Source organism: Benincasa hispida, chromosome 6 (assembly GCF_027475165.1).
Source record: "Benincasa hispida cultivar pf3 chromosome 6, pf3_genome.v1.1, whole genome shotgun sequence".
Taxonomy (NCBI): Eukaryota; Viridiplantae; Streptophyta; class Magnoliopsida; order Cucurbitales; family Cucurbitaceae; genus Benincasa; species Benincasa hispida.
Genome location: NC_143483.1, coordinates 27,716,716 through 27,734,029, shown reverse-complemented (window position 1 = coordinate 27,734,029; position 17,314 = coordinate 27,716,716). Strand labels below are relative to the sequence as shown.

The window sequence follows — 17,314 nt, the reverse complement described above, 5'->3', positions numbered from 1 at the left end:
ATTCAATGAAAAACACATGTTAAATTATTTTTTATATTTGACCGTCAATTAAATTTTCATGCCAGAACAAAACATATAATATGGAAAAGTGACTATTACTTTGTCAAAGAGACTTTCATAACCAAATTGCTGGTCACAAAGGTTTGGTTCCATCCAATCAATCATATAACATAGATATTTTCACAAAACTATAGCTAAAACCAAATTGTGTCAAGGGACTAAGAAGCAAACTTTGAATGATGCAACTCATTCCATTTTGGGAAAAAAGAAATATAAAAGGATCCATTAGTAACCATTTAAATCCTCTTTGGTAATTATGTGAATTCTATTTGGTAACCATTTAACCCTCATTTGATAATCATTTGGACACTATTTAGTAACCATTTGATTTTTTTTCTAAACAAGAAGAATATCAAATTTTAACTTTTCATTTGTAAGAATAGAAAACCAACATTTTATTGTAAAAATGACAAAACTAATTAAAAAAAATAAACAAATTTGTTAAAGTTTAAATTACTCTCAACCCTATATATAAGATCACAATTAACTTATTAAGAAATATTCATAATTATACTGTAATTAAAACAAACATCTAGAGCCTATCAGTTTGTCATACTCTAAGCACCATATCGATCTCTTCTCCAACCAAGTTGTCGTCATTTTCTTCTCCAAAATTTTATCTTCATCCCTTGCTCTATCAGGCGTGGCTCCCTCTCCTTCCACCAATACTTCACCATCAGTTTCGACTTTGGCTCCATTTCCATCGGGTTCATTTATTACTTCTTCAGAGCTATTAGGGATCACTCTAGTTTCATCTTCTTCTATCTCAACTCTTTCAACACAGGCTCCGTCACCAACCTCAACTCCTAACAATATTGCTATCGTGAATAGAATCACTGTCTCTGAATCTATCATTGCAGCCATAATTTCCTCCACCGTACTACTTTAACTGCGGTTGGTCTGTCTTTCTTCCCTCTAAATTTTTTTAACTAATTAAAAAAAAAAGATATGATATTTGATTGTATATATTTTTAAAACTAATTAAAAAATAAAAATGCAAAAACATAAAATAAGTTGAAAAAAGATTAAAAAATCAAAACAAATGAATAAAATGATACTTGAAAAAAATTGTTATAGTTTTGATATTTGAAAAAAAAATATATATATATGATTTGATGATTTAAAACAGGGGAGATATATTAGGAGAAAATAAAGATGTATGATAAAAAAAATGTGCAAAGAAAAAACCTAGTTACGTACACTGTAATTCAGATGAAGATTTTGTAGTCATAAAAGATTTTTTGAAAGTTTTTTGTGATACTTCTGATGAGATATTTACGTGATTTACAAATACACTGTAATTAGTCTCCAAATTGTGCACAACAAATACACTAAACTTAAAAAAAATACACTACAATTGAAAATCAATTAACCAAACTATCTAAATCACTTTTGAACTTACCTAATTCTATAACAATACTTTTTCTTGTTCTAGACTCAAAATATCTGTTTAAAAAATGATGGTTTGACTGATAAAAACTTTATCTAAATAACTGCATTCATGAGAAAATAAATCGATTTAGATTAGAGTATGAAAATCCCAATTAAAAATCGTCAATTGAAATTACTAACCAATTATGATGTGGTGTTGATGTTAATCATGGAGATCGTCTCATGAACATAAGAGAAACAAACAATATTCGACGATAGTACATCCTTCCTTGATTGAATCTGTCAAGGTGGGTTTAAGACCCAGGCAAACTGGTTAATACCAACACTACCCATATGCTTGGCCTAACTTTTCACAATGGCTCGATAAGAATCACTTTGGAAAGAAAAACTTTGCAACTTGAATTCTAGGTTGATAGTTGATTAAGTTGAGTCTTTCATCTATGCACTAGTGGATTTGATCGATTAAGTCAAGCCTTCAAAGTAAACTTGTCGTCGATTGAAAAAAAAAATAAAATTAGCAAAAAAAAAATGAAAATTAAAAAAAAAGGTCTTTGAAGTAACAGAAACTTCAATGAATCGGAAGTCATGATAGTGGTTATTTTCTTCCCACTTACCATTGAACAAAACTCTTAATCGTTTAATAGTCATAACAAGAAAGCCTTTAGTACACAGGATGAATAAAGCTAGAGCCACATGTTGTATTCTAATATTTTATGTTTGAAGCAAAAGGATAATAAATATAATGTTCAAAATAATTTAAAACCTGTAAATCTTGATTAAGATTAATAGAAAGTATAATAAAAAAATAAATCTCAGTTGGGATAATTAATATAGTATGCTATTTTAAATTTAAAAACAAGATTTGAAAATTAGTTGATGTACACGATTTGAAAATTCAAGACAATTATTAAATTTGATTCAAAAATTCAAAATAACTATTAAATAGCGACATTTATGGTAAATTATCCGCTTGAAATGATGATTTTAGTTGACGTTAAAAGTTGAGCAATTAGTTACAGTCTCATTAATAAAAATGTCAAATAAATTACCGTGTAATTAGAAGGAACGATGAAGGAATTTTAGGATTTCAGAAAATTGGACTCACGTGACATTCATGCATTTTGCTATAAATCAAAAGGATTCTACCTTTTGCTATTTTCCAAATGATAGTATATTACTGCTATATACCTGATTATTCTTTTTTTAAAAAAAAAATTAAGCCTATAGGCACTATTACCTCCAAATTTCTTTTTATTTTTTTATTTTTTATTATTATTATTATTATTATTATTATTATTATTTTTGCAATAGTTTTAAAAACTAAGCCAATTTTTTAAAACTAAAAAAGTAGCTTTTAAAAACTTGTTTTGGTTTTTGAAATTTCGCTAAGAATTCAACCATTATACTTAAGGAAAATGTAAAACATTGTAAGAAATGAGAGGAAATATATTTAATTTTGAAAAACCATAAATAAAAACCGAAATAGTTACCGAACAAGGCCTTATTTTTTATTTTGTAGTTATTACTGGTTGAAAACTTAACTTATTTTCTTTCAATTTCTTACTATGGTTTTTATATTTTTTAAATTAAGGAGTTGATATTTAGTCCAATTCCAAGGAAAAAAAAAGTTTTAATTTTCAGAACTTAATATGACCTATTAAAATATTGGTAGAAAAGTTGATAACATAGCAAGAGAATAAGAGGTAGAAAAGTGTTTATAAGCTTAATTTTTAAAAATTCGAAACCAAATTGATTATCAATCGAGACATTAATTCTTTTATTAAAAAATTAATCTTATAAATATCACTTCTATCTATTAGTTTCTATGGTTTATTGTCTATATGTTAATTTCCAAAATTAAAGCTAAATTTTGAAACTTTTTAAAATAGTTTTTAAAAATTTGTTTTCGTTTTTGAAAATTAACTTGGAAATTCAAATATTTACATAAAAAAAATGAAATCTACAAGTAAGAAATTGTGGAGAAACTTTATCCTGAATTCCAGCTCTCTTTAGACCTTAAATCATGTCATCCATTATTAATCCAACTCATATTGTTTCACAAGAATGATAAGTAACATTCAACTCTATTATATTACTGATTTCTTGGCTTCTCTGTCTGATACAAAAGCAAACTTCTCTTTGCTCTCTTAATGCTCCTTGCAACTCTATCTATCTTTCCCTTTTTGGCTTTTTCTCTCTGTCCTTTCTTCCACATTTATGTGCTTCTTTTTTCCTTTTCTTTTTCTTTTTTCTTCTCTCAAAGAGATCAAATCTTTTCTAATTTTTGGATTTTGTAGTTAAAAAATTCCAAGTCATGATCTAATCATTGGAGTAGATTCAAATATTTGAAATATGCTTTATAATTTTTTTTTTTCATATATCTCAAATAGTTTAAAATTACCTAGTCATATTGTGGTAGTTGTATAAAAGGACAGGTGAAACTCTGCCCTATGTAGAGATGTTCAAATAACCCGACAATCCGAACAATTCGGACTATCCAACCCAAAATGTAAGAGTTGCGTTGGGTTGAATTTTGTTTTCGGGTTAGGTTGAGTTGAATTTTTCTATTTTTATTGGGTTGTGAGTTGGTTAAAAAAAAATTGGGTTGACCCAACTCAACCCAAATTATATATATATATTCTTCTTTGTTTAAGGTTTGATTACTTTGTATTGATCAATTTGTGAATTTTTAATATTTTTCTTTTAAAATTGTTATGATATTTGTCTTTGTTTAAAGTTTATAATAAATATCATAGATATTTGGTATTTAGCATTTTAATTTTATGAGATCTTAGTTATTAATCATGTGTTGTATATAAATTTACATATTTTTCATTAAAAATAAAAAAAAAAAGTTATAACCCGACATCCCAACTCAACCCAACCCAACCCGAATTTTAAGGGTTGGGTTGGAAACTTTATTTGGGTCATTTGGGTTACCAATCAAACCAGAATTTTCGAGTTGGTCCAGAAAATACTCTCAACTCAATCCAACTCAACCCATGTACACCCCTAATCCTATGTCATCTCTATAGGCCTTCATATCATTTCCTATTCTCATAAAATTTTCCATTAAATTTTGCATTGATCAAGGCAAGAAATCTCATAGGAAATTAGGTTCCCACGATAAGGAATTTTTCTATTTACTTTTATTTTCATTTTCAAGGTAATTTTTGTTTAAGTGGTCAATGCTGTCAAAATGAGTCAAATGACATAACTTCTAGATTATTGACCTCAAAATTAGAGGTTTGATTTCTTTACCATACACATTAAAATAAAAAAAAAAGTTCATTCAATTCTTCATAAGAATTCATCTTCATTCAAAGAAAAATAGTGGTTCCAAAGAAACATACGGTGAAACACTACATCCAATCTATTTTTTTATTCTACATTCAAATTTAAATCTCATCTTAAATCTAGAATTTGCAAGACCTTGTTTTGATCGGCTGATTTTGAAGAACAAAAATTTTTAATCCACACTATTTTTGGAAAGGTTTCTTTCATAATTAAAAAAAAAAATTGTGACATCACATCAACAAGAAAATTGCCTAGAAGATTATCGATCTCTTTATTTTTATAGGTAGATCATATTAGGAGTGAGAACAAAATCCCACATTGGTTAAAGAAGGGAATGATCATGGTATATAAGTGTGGACAATTATTTGCATTGGTATAAGGTCTTATGGGTGGTATCAAAACAAAGCCATAAGACTTTATATTCAAAACGGGTAATATCATATTATTGTGAAGATATATAGAGGTGGTATGTTGTCTAGACTTGACAAAAGATGGTTGTAGTCCATACTTCACCAAGTTATTTTCTTCCAAAAATAAGTTGTTATTTATTTATTTTTTTTACCTAGTCTACCACCAAGCATGATTGATTTGCTTTATGTTTTGAAAGAAATATCAGAAACAAACAAAACGTGTTTCTTTCAAAACTACAAGAAGTTTTTTTAAATATATATATCGGCCGACTGATTTATTCCCTAAAACTATTTATTTTATTTATATATTGTTAGTGACAAATGGTCCTATCAAGCTTCCATGGTGAGAGTAGGATCCTGTGATCTAAGATTCAAAGGAGAGAGTTTTAAATTTTTTTATCTCGTTTGAAAAAAAAAATTGAAATTAATGTATTTATATCTTATATTTAATTATACAATTTATTACTAAAGAAATTTGAAGGTTAAATAATAAATTTAGTTCGGATGATTCGAAGAAAATTAAAATTTAACTTTTATGATTTGAAAAATGTTTATAAATAGTCACTACAATTTGATACAATTCTCGTAAATAATCTCTACAATACAAACTATTTAGGAAAAATTTTACAGATAGAAAAAATATTGAACTATTTACAGAAATAGCAAAAAAACATCAATAGATAATGATAGACTTCTATTAATGTTTATCAGTGATAGATTTCTATCAATTTCTATCATTAATAGACACTGATAGACTTCTATCAGTCTCTATCAAAGAAGATTAAAATTTTACTATTTTTTGTAAATAGTTTCACTTATTTTTCTCTTTTTGAAAATCTCCCTATTCATGAGAGTTTATTAAAATATAAAAACTAAAATTTAATTATATATCATACGTACTAAATGAGAAGGGTTAAATAAGTAATTTACCATTAGATCCTTATGCAATCATATAGAATCCAACCATTATAGTTTTTTTTATTAAATATACGAGGTATGAGAGATCAATAGATACACTAGGACATCTCAATTAGATTGACACATATATAACACTTTCATCATGCTTCTAAGAGACCAAAAAATATATCTGATTATTATAATTTTTTTAAAAAATTTTACAAAAAAAATAATTTAAAGCACTTAACGAATAACAAAATTGATTCGAAATTAGTTATGGTTTGAAATTTCTCCAAATTTGTATTCAAATAAACCATAAGAGTTGACAGTACTTTTAAAAATCCACAGCCACACAAGTACACGGTAGTTAAATCCTCAAACTATATGAGTTATTATTATTAAAGGGCAAATACTAAATTAAATATAATATTCAGTCCAGAGTATTAGCAAGTATAATAAAATACAAACGAATTTACAAATATAACAATGTTTAGATTCAACCCTCAGAGTCTATCAGTAAACTATATCGCTAGTTAGAGTTTATCAAAGATAGAGTCTACTGCTGGTAAGAGTGTATCAACAATAAAATCTGTATCAACAATAAAATCTATCACTAATGGTTTTTGTTATATTTACAATTCTTTAAAAATATTATTATATACTTAATTATAAGCCTTTAAGCTTGTATTTGTAACAATAGGGTCTAATTACAACCAATTTGTACATTAGTGGAGTCAATTGCTTTAATAGAAAGTTAGATAATATAATTATAACATTTCCCATGGTTCAAATGTAATTTAATGACGTATACTCCCTTTTCTTTTAGGTTAGAAGTCAAATTCCCACATCCATTACTAAAATATGTGTTGAAAATAGGGTTATTAATCTAGGGCCATTTATGTAATTGTATAGATTCTTAGGATTTTCTATTGTCTATTTATACCGGGTGTGTCCTATGTATTTAGGGTATGAGATTAAAATAATAAGAAAAATCTATATATCGTGGTTTATCTCCTGTACTAGGATTTCTAGTAACTGTGTTGTCATTCTCTTCCCTTCTCTTTTATTTTTAATAATATGTAATTTTAATTTCAAGATATAAAAAAAAAAGGCTTCAACTCGTTAAACTGCAACAGAGAATGGAAAAAAACAAAAGAATACCATTCCTTGTAGTTTAAAGCAACAAAAAATTACAAAGGCTGGTATATGAACATGTAAATTAAAATATATAAACTGGCCGAGGATCCAATTCTAAAGTTCCCAAAATTCACAGCAAAAAATGCCATCGATATGAACTTCAGCATTTTGAGATCCTAATTATATATATATAACAAAACTTTGCTTGTAAAGAGGTACGAACAAAAGCCCTAATCCTCCTTCATTTTTGGGTCATGTAATTAAGTTAGCATAAACCAAAAGAGATTAACAAAAAAAATAAATAAAAAGGAACAAAATCAGGTGATAGGATAGTATACATCATCCCTTTTCCTTCTCTTTTCCTTTTCTAAGTGTCATTCCAAATTGTGAAAGGTGGCGGAGCTCCCCCGTGACAAACCGGCCTCGCCGGAGGAAACCAGTTGGTGCAGCTAGAACCTTGCAGCCCGGAAGACGGCGGCGGCGGTTGCAACTGATGAGAGGAGTTATGATAATTATACAAATTGGTCGTTCTTGTTGCATTGTATGGATCATCTACGTTAGAACAACCACCAAATAAATTCACTTCTCCCATGTCTCCCAATCCGCCGTTGGTGTTGCCACTGCTCCCTTCCGCCCCTGCCGCTCCCATTGGAATCAGGAAGTTCCCGGTGTACCCATCTCCATTACCACCGCTGTAAACCACGGAGCTCGACCCCGAGCTGTGGTCCATTGAGTCCATAGCCCCACCGTGTGGGAAGAAGTTGTCTGCAGAGATGGCAGTGGCGTCGTGTTCTTGCTTGCACCACAACCGTTGTTGTGGGGTAGCATAGGGGTAGTGGAAGGCATAGGGGTGGTGGTGGTGGAAGGCGAGAGTGGGCCATCCACCGCCGCTATAGGGAGCGGTGGTGGTGGTAATTATTCCATCAGAGAGATGTGAAGTTATGGCGTCGTCTGTTCGTTGGGGGTCGAGGGGGATGTCGGAGTGGTCGATGTCTTTTAAGCGCTTCGCAGCGCCGCCGATGGGTAATGTGTTGCTCTCAAGAATGGCTTTTACGTCGTAACGGCTCATGTCAAAGTTAGTCACTGCATTTAGTCCTCTGAACTTTATGGCTGCTATATCATATGCTTCGGCTGCTTCTTCTTGTGTACCTGAATACACATTACAAGATTCCTTTATTACTTCCATTGGTATATTCCAACTAAGAGCTTAGTCAATCCGAACACAATTCAATTAATTACAATATCGTACATCCGTCTTGAAATTCAAATTGTTCACAAAAAAGAAGAAAAAAAAAATACACTAATAAGAGTTTGAACTCCAACAGTTCTAGGAGGAGGCAACCTATTTTTATTTTCACTAGTCAAATGTTTTCTTACATAAAACTTCAAAATTTTGGTATTATTTACAGAAATATTCAACTCAAAATTTACACCTTAAGTTAAACTAAAGCTATATGATTGATCTAAAGCTTGTATGACAATGCTTTGTATTCCTTTCTTCCGTTTTGACATTTATAATTCTCACTTACAGCCAAATCTTCCACACACACGCATACAGACGCAAGTTAGGACCTCATTTGATAATCATTTCGTTTTTTTTTATTTTTAAAACTTAAACCTATTCATTTCCATTTCATTCAATTGTTTGCATTTTTCTTAAGTACAATGGTTTAATTCTTAATCGAATTCCAAATTCCAAAAACAAGTTTGAAAATCTACCGTTTTTAGTTTTAAAAATTTAGCTTGGTTTTTTAAATTATTGATAAAACATAGATAATAAAAGAAAAAATTTGGAAGTGAAAGGAGTGTTCATAGGCTTAATTTTCAGAAATAAAAATAAAAAATAAACAAAATGATTACTAAACGAGTCCTATATAATCTTCCATTATTTTTTAATGTTGGGAAGCAGGAAGTAATTTTTAAAAAAAAATGATGATAATGATTGACTTACTGAAAGTTCCCAAGTAGAGGTCTTTATTCCCCGCAACTCTCCCTATTCTTGCTTGCCATCTCCCATGCTGGTGGTGTCTGTCACCAACCACCAAATACAAAATTTTAATTTAATGTAAATAAATTATTGAAAAATAATATGTAGAACAAAATAATAATAATAATTGGGAAAATGCACGTGAGAGACAAGTGATATTATCTAATTTATAATTATTCAATATTTGCTATGGGAATAATATATATCCAAATTAACAAACTTAGAGAAATTAATATAAAATTTTAGTCAAAAAAAAAAAAAACAAATATAGTGTGTGTAAAGAATATCTCATAAATTACTTTTTAAAAAATACTTTACAAATCTTAGTCCAATTTCAAAACTAAAATAAGAAGTACCATCATCATTATTTTTTCATCTTCAAATCTTAAAAAAAAAAAAAAAAACGAATGATAAATTTTTTATTAAATGTATCATAAAAATAGAATAGTTAATAAGATATGTGTAGTAAGAAAGAGAGGGAGTGGGTTAAAAATTAGAATTTACCTTGTTACACCACGGTAAATGGAAGCTCCTCGAGAAAACCCACTACTCTTCCTGCATTTCCCATTACAATTAATACAGAGTTCTATTCAAAGCTAATTAAACAAAAAAAAAAACCATATATTATACATTCAAAATTCAAAGTCTATAGGAATAAAACTATATAATATAAAATATATAAATGTTTAAGATCAATTAGCAACTTGTGTTTGTACCTTCTTAGAGACGCAACAAACTCTTGCCGGGTCATGTGCTTCATGTCTTCTAACTCTTTTTCGTAATCACTAATCTACAATTTTTATAAATTCAATTTTAAATAAACATTCAATAGAATTTAAAAAGAAAAAAAAAATTCCACAGTCTGCATCTCACCACACTAACCTTACACAAAACTCAAGAATTGTTTTTATGTGTCGAATTTATAGTTGGACGAATTAATGATAACGTCATGTCAACATTATTTCAGATATAAAATTAAAAGCTCAAGAACGTAAGGGACGATTTGAGAGGCCGAAATGTAATTAGAATTATTGAGAATCAGAAAAAGGTTGGAATGAGTAGAAAATCGAGGATGGAACAATCCAAACATGAATTTCGGATTACATTACATTACATCAAATATTAGGTGTTAAAAAAAAAGGAAAAAACCTTACTGGAAAATTTGTTGTGGTTGTGGTACCCCAATATTTAAGTGCTGCTAAATCGTAGGCTCTTGCAGCCTTTTCTTCTTTGTCATAGCCTCCTGTTTAATTATATGCCAAATTAAATAACACCAAATTCAATATAAGTGAGAGATTATTTTCATGTCAATTTAATGAAAATACAATCAAAAAGTTACAAATTATAAAATTAAAATATGAAAGAAAAAAAAAAAAAAAGATGAAAGGCTTTGATATTACTCACCCAAATATACTGCCATTTTGTAGTGGAAATGAAACCCCACATGAGTTGATAAGAATATCCCACAAATAACAAAAATAAAAACTCAAAATTAGAAATTATATAATCAATAATTTCTTGATTTGAAATCAAACACAACAATTAATTAATAAACTAATATCCAAAAGAATTGACAGAAAAAAAAAGAAAAAGAAAAGAAAAATTAGATCTTCTCCATTGATTAGTTAATTAAACACTTAATTAATTAATTGATTAATTAATTACCTTGTCTTCCTTTTCTTGTTTGTCCTTCTCTTCTGCAACTATTGTCCCATAGATGAGCTTCATATCTTCCTGTCCATCTATGCCTGAAATAGAAAATTTTAATCAAAAATTACAAACATGCAATAATATTATTAATATGAATATTAAGAGAATAATTTTTTATTTAGGAAAAAAAAAAAACAAAAAAACAAACCTGGTTACACCGCGGTAGATTGAAGTTCTTTGTCCGAATGTATCGACAGATTTTCTCGGGACAGCTTCAATGGCGCCGTTTTCCGCCTCCAGCTCGGCGCCGGAAGATTTGCCTTGTTTGTTATCGGAGGAGGAGCTTTCGCCGCCGTTGGCCGTCAGAAGTGGTAGAGCCGCCGAGCCAGAGGAGGACTGGGACGGCGGCAGTGGGGGACCGGTGTTCATCGACAGCGATAAAGTATGTGCGCTTGTGATATTATTATTACCTATTCCAACTGCACCGTCGTGATCTCCGCCGTTCTTGACCACCGCTTGCGGCGGCGCCGGTTGATTTCTCAGCCATGTCTTAATCATAGACAACCCAATAGAGCTAGTGTTGTTGGCGTTTCCGTTACCGGCGTTGGGTCTTCCACCACCGCCATCGCCACTAGCGTCCGATGGAAGCTCCAAAGAACAATTTTGGAACATGTAGTTGGCAGATGCATCGGTGTAGACGGCAGCAGCGGGGTGTTGGTCGGTGAAAGAGTGGTGGCCGAGGAAATTTTCAAGCTTTGGTTGGTGTTGAGTTTCGATTAACGCCGAAAAATCCGAACTTTGAGTCGACCCTAAACCCTTCATACTATTCCAATCTACAAAAATTTTAAAAAAAAAATTAAAAAAATTAACAAATGGGTTTTGATAAACATCAGTTTCCGAAAACCCCTTAAAAAAAAAAACAAAAAACCTTGAGAGTGATTATTGCGGCCGTTGAAGGGTTCATAAACACCATAGGAAGAAGGAAGGTTGTCAAAACAGACGGCGGAGACATCGGAGGGGGAGATTTGGTCGGAGGTGAAGGGGGCGGCAGCGGCAGTGGCAGCGGCGGCATGAGAGTGGTCGGAGGGTTGGTGTTGAGGGGAAAGAGAGAAGCCAAGCCAATTGATTGAACCCATTTTGGGAATTAGGATATGATTATATGAAAATGAAGGTATTATTTATAATAATGAATGAATGACGAAGGGGAGAAGAGGGTTTAAAATTTTAATTTTTTTTTTGGGTTAGAAATGAATGGAAATGATGAAGCTCCATGCATGAGAGAAGAAGAAGAAGAAGATTAAAAGAGCTTCCATGGCTAACAGCACCAAAGAGAAAGGGATTTTGATTTGAAGAATATGAATGGTCAAAGAAACAAAATGAGAGAGATCATTTTTTTCCTTGAACCAAATTCAAGATTTATACACACAGCACACAACTCTCTCTCTCCTTTTCAGTGCCATAAATGAGGTGAAACAGCAAGGGGGCAATCTTAGGTTTTTTTTTTTTTTTCTTTCTTTTTTTCTTCTTGAGGGGTATATAAAATATTGATGATATATAATTAATTATAGACTGTGAGTGAAGAAATATTTTAACACACACGTACACACACGGAAAAGACTTGTTAAATAATAACATATGGAAGGACACCATTTACATTTGTCATGCCTAAACTCAAATCAATTTCAAACAGAATATTATTGGAACTCCTCATATGTCCTTTTCTCACATTCTATTTCAAAGTTTGCCCTCAACTACTCAAACTCGGTAGACAAATTATTTGATGAGACTACCACGATATGTAATTGGCAATTTTTCACTGTATGTTATGAAATCTACAAACAAAGAATGCAGAAAATGTACAATATAGAAGATCGACATACAGATTTACATTATTCACTAACAGTGTGTTAGCTATGTCCATGAGGCAAAAGGAGAATAATTTTATTAGAGAGAATCTTACAAAATACATAATGAACAACACCTTTAGTGTTAGAGGTTTATATAATGCACTTCTCTAAAATCTAGGGTCATAATCGTAAATAACCTTAAATAATTAAATATGTTAAACATGAATTCAACTTCGATTTCAAGGACGTTGCTCCTGAATCCCCACTAGGTTGCACTCTTGGCTCCGGTTCGTTGACCAGTCAGTGAAACTCTTGTATTTGATCGCTCGTAGCGCCAGATAACAGATTTAAAGCATACTTGTTGAGAATATTAAAATTTTCATTAATAATGAGAAAATGAAAGGCTTTAGCATTAAACTTTATTTGTGAATTTTTGTGTTTTGTAACAAATAGTAGTGTCTTTTGAGTTCTTTGGGAGTTTTTAAAAGTTATGAGAATTAAAAAAAATATATGGTTTATTAACTTTTGAGATTCTATGGTTATATTTTGTAAGCCTATATAAAGGCATGTTTAGTTGAATCAAAGTATTACTTTCTCCACATTTGTGTCATTCACACCTTTTTCTCTTCTTACAAAGTGGTATCAGAGCCCTGCAACAAATTTGAGAGAAAAATGACCAACGGTGGGATGAGTTTGCTTCAATTAACAATGCTTACAAAGCTCAACTATGACAGTTGTGTTGAGGTTGATGCTCTAAATATTGTAGGATCCTATAGTTTGTAAACATATGTATGAATAAACAATTTTGTGATATATAGTATGAGATATTTTATTTACTTCAGTCTATGAAATATGAGATATTTTAGTTTCATTAACCACAAACCAATAAACTAAGATCCCTGGTTATCGTTGTAACTTAAGCATGTATGTGGAGTCATATAAGTGGATCATGCTTTAAGTGATAACCTAAATGTTCTGTAGTATATGGATAAAGGAGGGAAACCTTATCCTGATGACGCTACGAGTGTGACCCGCTTTGTAGGTGTTACAACTGTTGTAACGTGCTACAAATGGCCTGATCTTGATCATTCGTGTATTAGACATGCGAGTAGGGACACTCTATACAAAAGATTTTTTATAAGACCAAACCACGAAATGTTTAATCTCGTTATATAACGTCGTTCATGACAGAGACTTTCATTTCACTAGGATGACCATACGGAACATGACCTTAATTCTGAATGAGTTGAGAACTCTGCCTATAAGGGCAGTCATTTGATTTTCATGGGTGGGAGTGGCTAGATCGCCGACTCAAACCTACCACTTTGGGGATTCGTCTGATTGGGGAGTTAGAAACTCAGCTACACAAGATGGAATTCACTCCTTCCCTGAAGCAGGGGTAAGTAGATAAATTGATCCCTTAAGGGCTGATTCCGGGGCTTGAACAATGTGGCGCCACGCCTTCTCTTGCTCGAGAAGGGTTTACTCATAGTGGGACTATGATGTATTGTTCATTAGAGGGATCAGTGGTACTTAAGGAGCTAGATGTAACTACAAGGGCAAAACGATAAATTGGCCTAGCTGTACTTACCAGCGATTTGTTAAGGGTCATCGTATCGTTGATTGGTTATATCCGATGGATAGAAAAATATATTTGTAGTGCGAAGAGTACAGCTATCGATCTTTAGTGAATGGTCATCGTATTGTTAATGGATGGTGGATATCGTGATTAAAGAGCTTAGTCAGTTATTTATGTACCGTTAGGGCTTCAAGCTACAGGTCCAAAAGGTCTCCTTGGTAGCTCAATGGATTCATATTGAGAATCAGTTTTTAGGTTAGTTTGAAGTGTTCAAATTAACTAGAGGGAATTTGATTATATATGATATAATTGATTTAATGTATTTGATACATTATTATTTTTTATTGGAGGAATTAATATAAATATGGAAGGATGCAATTAATGAAGAAATTCGAGCAATAAAGAAAAACAATACATGGGAGTTGACTAAGCTTCCAAAAGGACAAAAACCAATCGAAGTGAAGTGGATTTATAAGACAAAGAGAAAGGCCAATGACGATGTTGATAGACACAAAGCAAGATTAGTAGTGAAAGGGTATACTCAACAATATGGCATCGACTATAATGAGGTGTTTGCCCCCGTTGTTCGCTTAGAAACTATTCGTTTGATTATTGTTTTAGCAGCCCATAATCATTGGAAGATACATCAAATGGATGTCAAATCGGCATTCTTGAATGGACTTCTTGAGGAGGAGGTCTATGTAGAGTAATCGTTGGGTTATGAAGCCAAAGGTGAAAAAGATAAAGTGCTTCGATTGAAGAAGGCTCTTTATGGTTTGAAGCAAGCACTGAGAGCATGGAATTCGAAGATTGACAAGTATTTTAGAGAGAAGAAGTATATGAAGTGTCCTTATGAGCATACCCTATACATCAAAATGCAAGGTAAAAGCATATTAATCATTTGTTTATATGTTGATGATTTAATATTTACCGAAAACAATCCTTGCATATTTAATGAGTTTACAAGAGAGATGGAAAAGGAGTTTGAAATGACAGACATTGGAATCATAAGTTACTATCTTGGGTTCGAGGTCAAACAAAGTGAGATGAGATTTTTATATCCCAAGAGGGCCATGCTAGAGAAATGCTCAAAAGGTTCAATATGGTAATGTTAATCCAGTTGGAACACCAATGGAATGTGGAATCAAAATCACCAAGCAAAATGGAGGAGAGAAGGTAGATTTTTTACATGCACAAGACCGGATATTCTTTATTCCATTGGAATTATTACTCGATTTATGGAGGAGCCGACAACAACACATTACAAAATGGCAAAGGGGATACTTCGCGATATCAAATGAACAATTGTTATGATCTTCCTTATGTCTCTTCTAGCAATTTTGATATTATTATTGTGATAGTGATTATAGTGACTTGGATGATCAAAAGAGCACTATGGGGTTTGTGTTTTTTATTGGTGAAATAGCGTTCATATGAATGTCAAAAAAGTAACCCATAGTCACATTATCAACATGCGAGGCAGAGTATGTCGCAGCAACTTCATGTGTTTGTCATGCAATTTGGCTAAGAAACTTAATGTAGGAGTTGAAGTTTCAAATGGAAGATCCAACAGAGATTTTTGTTGACCATAAATCGTCCATTACATTAGCCAAAAATCTGTTAGTTCATGGGAGGAATAAGAGCCATTGCCTTAGCCAAAAGTCTGTTATTTCATGGGAGGAACAAGTACATCGATACCCAATTTCATTACATTTGCGATTGCATTACGAAGAAAGAAGTGGAACTCAAATATCTTAAGTCACAAGATCAAGCGGCGGATAGTTTCACAAGCCCCTCAAGTTGGAGAGTTTCATCAAAATCAGGAGTTTACTAGGTGTAACAAATCAAGTTTATAGGGGGAAGGGGGTGGAGGAGAGGAGGGATGTGAAGGAACTGTGACATCCATATTAGAAGTGGGGATCGTTCCCAATTTTCAATTTTCACAGAATTAAAAAAAAAAAAAACAGAGGATCAATTATGCAATTAGAAGACTAATTTTATAGCATGCAAATAGAAGGAATTAAGGTCAGAAATTACATACCCTTGAAGAACCAATCCTTCATGAAAATCCTCTCCGAAGGGTCACAAACCTCCAATGAATTTCAATCTCCAAAAATGCAGTAAACCAAAAGGACATCACCAAGAGGAAGTTCTTTGTATTCTCTATAAGGGATGAGAATCACAGAGGTGTGGGCTCTGTGTTCTTTTAGGAAGAGAGAGATAATTTGAGAGGAAAATTTTCTCAGGGATGAATTTCTGTAAAACTTACAGAAGTAGTTCTGTTCTCTCCTGGGAAGAAGAATAAAATGTCAAAAAATCCCAACTCTCCTTTCCACGATCAATTGAGGAGTTAATTAAGGGGAGAAAAGTTATTTCCCTCCCTTTAATTTTAAAACTTAAAATTAAATTAAAAATAATTTAATTTAACTAATAATTATATATATGTATAATAACTAACTTATTATGTATATATATAACTATATGTTGTATCATATATAACACATAACCTATAGTATTTATATTATATCAAATACAATATGACTTATAGTTATTAATTCTTTCATTAATACATGTTATTTAATATAAATTACATTTATACTAAACATAATTATACAAAACTCATCCATATAATTAATATATGAATCATATTTAAATATTTAATTCCTTTCTTAATAAACATTATTTTATAATGTATAAAAAAATATTATATTAATTATATTACATATAATTAATTTAAATTAATTATATCATATATAATGAATTCCTTCCATTAATTTGAATAATTCAAGTCATTCTAAAATTAATTCTTAATGATCACTGTTAAGTTACAGAGGGGACCTTATGGACCTGTAGATTGAAGCTCCAATGGTACTCGGATAATTAATTAAACTTCTTTAATTAAATTATCCAACATCTATTAACTAACAGTCACTCCACTAAAGACCGACTGCTGCACTCTTTGCACTACAAATATATTTCTCTATGCCCATTGGATATAACCAACCAACAATATGATGACCCTTCACAAATTGCTCGTAAGTACAGTCGGACAAAAATT

The 17,314-nt window shown here is 31.3% G+C and overlaps 1 protein-coding gene across 1 annotated transcript; it reads right to left on the bottom strand.

Moving 5' to 3' along the window:
- Window positions 1–7,263: 7,263 nt before the first annotated feature.
- On the bottom strand, window positions 7,264–12,215 carry LOC120080378 (AP2-like ethylene-responsive transcription factor BBM2). The gene is made up of 8 exons (XM_090314519.1): window positions 11,759–12,215; window positions 11,039–11,663; window positions 10,846–10,928; window positions 10,335–10,423; window positions 9,897–9,970; window positions 9,685–9,735; window positions 9,145–9,221; window positions 7,264–8,342 (listed from the first exon to the last, which is right to left on the bottom strand). Exons 1-8 carry the CDS (start codon window positions 11,964–11,966, stop codon window positions 7,561–7,563), a joined length of 1,989 nt encoding a protein of 662 aa, XP_090170645.1. The 5' UTR covers window positions 11,967–12,215; the 3' UTR covers window positions 7,264–7,560.
- Between the last annotated feature and the right edge of the window lie 5,099 nt (window positions 12,216–17,314).